At 45.6% G+C, this 7,500-nt stretch overlaps 1 protein-coding gene across 3 annotated transcripts in view; it reads right to left on the bottom strand.

Moving 5' to 3' along the window:
* The window catches only part of LOC105910497 (poly(ADP-ribose) glycohydrolase-like), a 46,243-nt gene that overhangs the window by 21,215 nt on the left and 17,528 nt on the right, over positions 1-7,500 (bottom strand). For all 3 annotated transcript variants that reach the window (XM_031560672.2, XM_031560673.2, XM_031560675.2), the window contains 3 exons: positions 2,222-2,301; positions 2,027-2,087; positions 1,506-1,581 (listed from right to left, as the gene is read on the bottom strand). In XM_031560672.2, the coding sequence (XP_031416532.1) occupies positions 1,506-1,581; positions 2,027-2,087; positions 2,222-2,301 (217 nt within the window). The remainder of the gene's footprint in view (positions 1-1,505; positions 1,582-2,026; positions 2,088-2,221; positions 2,302-7,500) is intronic.

Here is a 7,500-nt window from a genome sequence, read left to right as displayed (position 1 = left end):
TGTGTGTGTAGGGGAGTGTGGGTTGGTGGGTGGGGGTGGGGCTGGGTACCCCGGAATCACTCAAGTGTGGCCCACAGCTGTCAATCACTCTGAGACAAACAGCAATAAACGGGGGAGTGGGGGTAGGAGGGGCAGGGGCAGGACGGCTTGACTGACACTGATAGACACAAACACAAACAGAGTCCTGGAGCGCGCGCACACACACACACACACACACACACACACACACACTCACATTGCCATTCTTACCTACACACTCCTGTGATGAATTGAATATCAATGCATGCTTTCACATGAATGAACATATCCAATACAAGCGTGCACACACACACACACGTATCTGTTAATAGCATGCATCTATTCACACACACAGAAACAATTGCTTTCTCACTTTTTAGCTCTGCCGAATGCACACACACATCCATGTAAACACACACACACACACACACACAGTGCACACTCATGCATGCATGACACTGTCTCATGCTCTTGCGCGCACACATAAAAAACACAAATACAAAAACACACACACACACTCACACATGCAAGCCACTCTCTCAAGCTCGCTCGCGTACACACACACAAAGAAACACACACACATACACACACAGACAGTAGTGTGGTGGGGCTGCCCAGTCTTGCCCCCGCAGCACGAGCCTTCAGCGAACGTGACATTCGCATCTCCCCTCCTGCACCGACATTGAGAGCCCCACAGCCACTGAGGAGCTGTCCAACAGTCAAACACACACACACACACACACACACACACACACACACACACACACTCACACACACTCTCTCACTCTCTCACACACACACACACACACACACACACACACACACACACACACACACACACACACACACACACACACACACACACACACACACTGAGGAACTGCCCAAAAGCCTGACACACTATGGCAGCCCAGGAAGAGAGGAGAGGAGAGGAGAGGAGAGGAGAGGAGAGGAGAGAAGAGGATAGAGTGCAGGAAAGCAGAGCGACTGTATCGCTGAAGCGGCTCCAGATCAGTTCACTCTGAGTGGGGAGAGAAAGGTGACCGCAAGGAGCAGATAATAGAAAACAGGGACAAAGAGGAAGAAGAAGACAAAGAAGAAGAGGAAGAAGAAGAAGAAGAAGAAGCAGAGGAAATCTTGTGTCCCACTCACACACTCAAGAGGAATATTTCAGAGTTTGCAGCCCATAAAGATCAAAGTGAACCATCCAGGTCAGAGAAAAGCAGAATGGGGCCAGATTCTGCTCAGTTTTCTTTAACACTGTAGCAATCAGCAAATTCCAATATTAGAATTGATCAAATAATAAAATGTTGATCATTTCCAACTTATACTTTTAGAGAGCTGTTGAAAAGGTTTTTTTATACACTTTAATCTTTTTGTAGCTGATCAAAGGTTTCCACTCTTCGGTAGATTAGATAAGCAGACAGTAGGTCTATGCTCCCCCTGGTTATGCATCAGCTGCAGTTTTCCTCCTCATCACTCCTTACCTGAAGCATCCCGTGGCCCTGGTCTTCAATGGTGCCCTCACAGGTGATGTGGAGCCGAGTGAACCTTTTCTCCGAACTGAGAAGAGAAGTAAAAAGAGAAATCACATAAACACATAAAACCCGCTTTGCTCTTTAATGATGAGAGCATGTGTCCTTGCATTCCTCAAGAATCGGCCCCAAAACTGAATATTCTTGATACTTTGACCTCTACTCCATACGCCTAATTGCGTACATTAGTGAGACTCCACCAAATCTCTCTCATTTAAAGCTTCTTTTCCTCTTTTGTGTCCGAGTGAACATTAATGCCAATAACAATAACACCTTTCGTTGTCCTACATCTAAACTGGAAGACTAGTCTGTGTATTTTGTGTTTGTTTGTGAGACAGGCTGACTCCATACCTCTCCTATTCACACACACACACACACACACACACACACACACACACACACACACACACACACACACACACACACACACACACACACACACACACACACACAGAGACAGGCTGACTCCATACCTTTCCCATTCTGGAAATCGGCTCAGGCTTTGCCGGGTGAATGTCACCAGTCCAGTAGGCGCTGTGGAAACGAGAGAATATTATAAATAAGAGACGAGATAAGAGATAAGAGAAGAATCTCATTATTTTTTGTCTTTGTAAACTTCCATGAAAAGAGTCACACTGAAAAGTGAAACAGGCAAATAAGGTCCTTACGGTTTTCGGTGACTTGTTTGAAATAACAGAGGAGAGTTTTCAGCTTCTCCACTTTTCTGGGTGAGGAGCCTTCAAACAACCTGCGGGAGAGAGAGACATTACACTATTATATATATTACATTTACTGCAGCATAATGCAGGGAGTAGCTACCAAGTACAGAGGTAGGCTACTTAGAAAGAAGGAATATGGTTGTAAATCCAACCCAACACAATTCAAATAAAGCTTTATTTTTCTGAAGTTTAAGCTAAGAGCTTTTATGCCTGTCATTTGGCCATTTCAAAAGCTGTTACAGTGGAACAAAAACACGTACACCAATATCTATATGCTTAAGATTTTCAGACTGAGACGTGTGCGTTGACACACACTGGTATTGTTCAATCAGTACGAATGGCAAGGGGGATGTGTAAGAGAGGGTAAACCTACACTATGTGCATTGATCATGTTATGTGATCGGCTTGGGCCCCCCACCTCCCAACACACACACACACACACACACACACACACACACACACACACACACACACACACACACACACACACACACACACACACACACACACACACAATGATGGGCACACTAGAGAACAGCCCTGGGCACAGGGGCACAAAAGGGGGGGGGGGGTGGCACTCATATGCCACTTCACAGCACTCACACAAAAACACACAGAGAGAAAGAGAAAAGGAGAGAGAGGGAGAGAGAGAGCACCAGAGGGAAATAAATGGAAAGATGGACTGGAGGAGGGAGAGAGAGAAAAAGACGAAGAAAGAGAAGGACTGAGGGGGAGAGAGAGAGAGAGAAATGCAGTGAGTGAGAGAAAGAAAGAGAGAGAAGGAGGGAGAGAGAGAGACTGAGAGAGAATGTGTATTCCTAGCATTCACCCTTGAGGTACATTAACAAATCGAACATTCCTCCTTTTCAGAGAAGCCTGCCGGGAGTTAAAAAAAAACAAAAAAAACCTCAGTCCTCTACTATGCCATCACAAAGTGAAGGGAGCCCAAATGAGTGTGTGTGTGTGTGTGTGTGTGTGTGTGTGTGTGCTTGTGTGTGTGAGTGATGTGTGTGTGAGTGATGTATGTGTATTTGTTTGTGTTTGTGTGTAATGTGTGTGTGTGATGTATGTGTGTGTGTGTGTGTGTGTGTTTGTGTGTGTGAGTGATGTGTGTGTGAGTGATGTATGTGTGTGCGTGATGTATGTGTGTGGGCATGAGTTTGTGTGTGCTTGAGTTTGTGTGTGTATGTGATGTTAGTGTGTGTGCTTGTGTTTGTAAGACATGTTTGTCTGTGTGCTTGTGTTTGCGTGAGTGCTTGTGCTTGTGTGTGTACGTGATGTTTGTGTGCATGATGTATGTGTGTGTGTATGTGTTGGATGGGGTGCAGTGCGTTGGGGTGGGGTAGCGTGTAGACTATGTTAAAGGTATATGTGAGTGTGTGTCTGTGTGTGAGATAGAGAGAGGGAAAAGTCTCCCTCTCTTTGTGAATGTTTGTGTATGTGTGCCGTGTCTGTAAGAGAGGGGCTCTCTGGCTTGCCTGTGTATGAGTGTGTGTGTGTGTGTGTGTGTGTGTGTGTGTGTGTATATGTGTATCTGTGTGTGTGTGTGTGTGTGTGTGTGTGTATCAGTGGTTGTCTGTGTGTATATGTGTATCTGTGTGTGTGTGTGTGTGTGTGTGTGTGTGTGTGTGTGTGTGTGTGTGTATATGTGTATCTGTGTGTGTGTGTGTGTGTGTGTGTGTGTGTATCAGTGGTTGTCTGTGTGTATATGTGTATCTGTGTGTGTGTGTGTGTGTGTGTGTGTGTGTGTGTGTGTGTGTGTATATGTGTATCAGTGTGTGTGTGTATGTGTGTGTGTGTGTGTGTGTGTGTGTGCCTGTACTGTGTTAGCCACAGAGCCTTTGCTCTACCCAGACTTCCACCCAGCAGCCCCCCCCCCCACCCCGCAGAGGGACTGGCAGGGGCCGACGTGCATTTAGCGGAGTGAGAGGAGCTTGAGCAGGAGGGGTGGTTTGTGTGTGTGTATCTGCGTGTGTTTCTCGGGTGAGAAGACTTTGAGTGGGACGGGTGTGCAGTGACAGGGTGGAGGTGGAGGCAGAGGCGAGGACTGACTGTGTGTGTGTGTGTGTGTGTGTGTGTGTGTGTGTGTGTGTGTGTGTGTGTGTATCAGTGTGTGTGGCACTGAAAGCCCCTCGGGGAGGAGGGAGAGCTCATTCATCTCCGGTCCACTCCAGCTTTCATCTCTGCTCTCTGTCAAGGCTGCCGCGGGGCGAGAGCGAGCTGTGCGTCACACGGCCCAGGAGAGAGGAAACGTGCCTCTAACATGAACCACCGGAGCCCCGTGCTGCATTTAACACTGGGAGCATTTAACACTGGGAGCATTTAACACTGTTGCATTTAACACTGGGACCATTTAAAACTGGGAGCATTTAAAACTAGTGCATTTAAAACTCGGACCATTTAACACAGGGAGCATTAAACACTGGTGCATTTAACACTGGGACCATTTAACACTGTTGCATTTAACACTGGTGCATTTAACTCTGGTGGATTTAACACTGGGACCATTTAACACTGATGCATTTAACACTGGTGCATTTAACTCTGGTGGATTTAACACTGGGACCATTTAACACTGGTGCATTTAACACTGGTGCATTTAACACTGGGATAATTTAACACTGGTGCATTTAACACTGAGAGCATTTAACACTGAGAGCATTTAACACTGGGAGCATTCTGTACAGCAGCATGAAGTGCTTGAAATGCACTACATAACAATAACATTTGTTAGCACATTTACTAAATTTAGAGGAGGAACGAGAAACGCGGCTTCCCCCTGTTGCAGAAAACATCGACCACCCCCACCCCCCATTCCCCACGGTCCACGCAAACACCCAGCCCCCCAACCGGGACTACAAACTCTGAAAACGAAGACCTGGCCTTAAAGACCCACATCAAAGCTCTGCAGAGATGGCTACGGAGACATGCACCCATTCTCTCAGAGTGCCAAAGGAAGAACCCTTCTCAAAAGGGAAATGACTGTGCTATGAGCCTTACAGTAGGGGTTAACAACTGATTCCTTGGGACTGGAAGACTGAAGCATAAAACACACCGGGAAGATCTGTCAAATATTGAGGTGTGATACTCTGACAGTGATAAAAAGCTGGAAAGAGTGGTTATTGTAAATTATGGCAGGGGATTCACACTGTTCAGTGTTGACTGTTGGACCCAACATGGAGGCAGAACACAGAAAAATACCCAGGAACTCACTGCGGTGGATCAGGACAAAGAGGGAAAGGACAACAAGCACCCGATTCTAGATCAAGTCAGGACAAGGACACACACAGGACTCAGCCTCCTGATCTTAAATCAGTGTGAGGGATCTTATAGTCAGACAGAAACACAGTATCCCTCCACAGACACACACACACACACACACACACGCACAGACACATGCACACGCACACGCACACGCACACACACACACAGGCATGCATACACACACAATTACCCAAAATTACACACACACACACATACACACACACACAAAGCTGGCCCTGAACCACCATTGTCAGAGCACCCCCATCTGGATCAATGTTAATTTGATTTTCTCCTCCATTTGGGTAATCGCAACAAGGGGAGCCGTGGAGACGGGTCTCGGCGTCCGGCCGGCCAGCCGTGATTGGTGGACACAAGCAGAGTACTGCTGCCACTGCAGCCCCCTTCAGAAAGGACTGCAAGCGGGGGAGAGCATGACATTAATCCTCCAAAGGATGGCGTCTCGTGTGGAGGCAGCCACAGAGGAGGGAGAGGAAGAGGAATAGATAAATAAATAATAAATCACATCGCACAACAAAAAACTACCCATCCATCTCACACACACACACACACACACACACAAAATAAACTACCCATCCATTTCTCACACACACACAGACAAACACACACAAAATGAACTACCCATCCATTCCACACACACACACACACAAAATAAACCACCCATCCATCTCTCACACACACACACACACACACACACATACAAAATAAACTACTAGGGGTGTAAATCTCTCATGACAAAGACGATCCGATTCGTATCGCGATACATGGGCACGATACGATACAAGAAAAGATGCATGTTGATAAAAACGATTCAGTACAATTCGATACGATTCGATGCGATGCGATGCGATGCGATGCAGTTCAATAATTGAAAACACTGAGTTGTGAGGAAACAATGGACCTCATTCTTGAACATTTTCTTAAGTGTCTTAGTAAATATCTTCTTACCAACCTCAGAAAAGATCTCCGCTGGATTTATGAACGCCTGGAAATGTGTTCTTAATTGAAAGCGCTTTCTCATGCGCCTGAACTTGCATACAGAAACGCCCCGCCAGCTCCTTATAAGAGCATGCTATTGCAACATGTGCACACTCCACAGGCAACGCGAAAGCAACTTCAGAGACTGATCAAAATCATTTCAAAGCAAGCACCAGTAAACCCAGACCTAATTTCACCAGGGAAGAGGTGGAGGTAGCCTACTATTGCAGAATGTAGATGTGTCCATTCTATTCCACTATGTCTATATCCACGCGATTGAGTTTAGTGCTTAATTATTTATTCACTGACATTTGCAGTGTTCATATTGTGCTTATTTATTTATTCACTGCCATTTGCAGTGTTCATATTGTAACAAATCACGGAAGTGCGGAATATTTGTTATGGCTTTTTATTAAACACTAAACACAACACAATGTCGAAATGGCACGGGCTTTATGCCCTGGTACAAGTTATCACGAACAGACTGTGCTACCGTCACACACCTGTATAAACTCCGTCCCAACACAGAACAACGACATGCAATTAGAACAGTAAGGAACATAGTTAGGGAACATCGTTGAGCGCTAGTGCATCACGCACGGCATTATGGGGCGACTATGCCGGCACGTTACAATAAAGTTTTTTTTTTTATGTTAGGACATCATGATGGCTCGGTCTCGGAATCATGACTATAAATGTTAAACACAGTTGTTAATGATACAAATATTCTCCTATTTATTATTATTATAATTATTTAAATCCGAGGATGTCTGTAGAAACACGCAATCAACAACGATTTATCTTCCTTGGCTAAAGTAGCTAGCATAGCATAGGCCATTGAAATGGATAGGGTAGCTAGCATAGCATTGGCCATTGAAATCATAGACATAGTATACATGTCTATGATTGAAATGACTAGCGTAGCTAGTTGTAATCTGTCATTCTCTGGTCTTGGCGTTATTTGTGAG

The sequence above is a fragment of the Clupea harengus genome, chromosome 23 (genome assembly GCF_900700415.2).
Source record: "Clupea harengus chromosome 23, Ch_v2.0.2, whole genome shotgun sequence".
Classification (NCBI taxonomy): Eukaryota; Metazoa; Chordata; class Actinopteri; order Clupeiformes; family Clupeidae; genus Clupea; species Clupea harengus.
The sequence above is the reverse complement of the archived record's forward strand: the minus strand, read 5'-3'. Positions and strand labels throughout refer to the sequence as shown.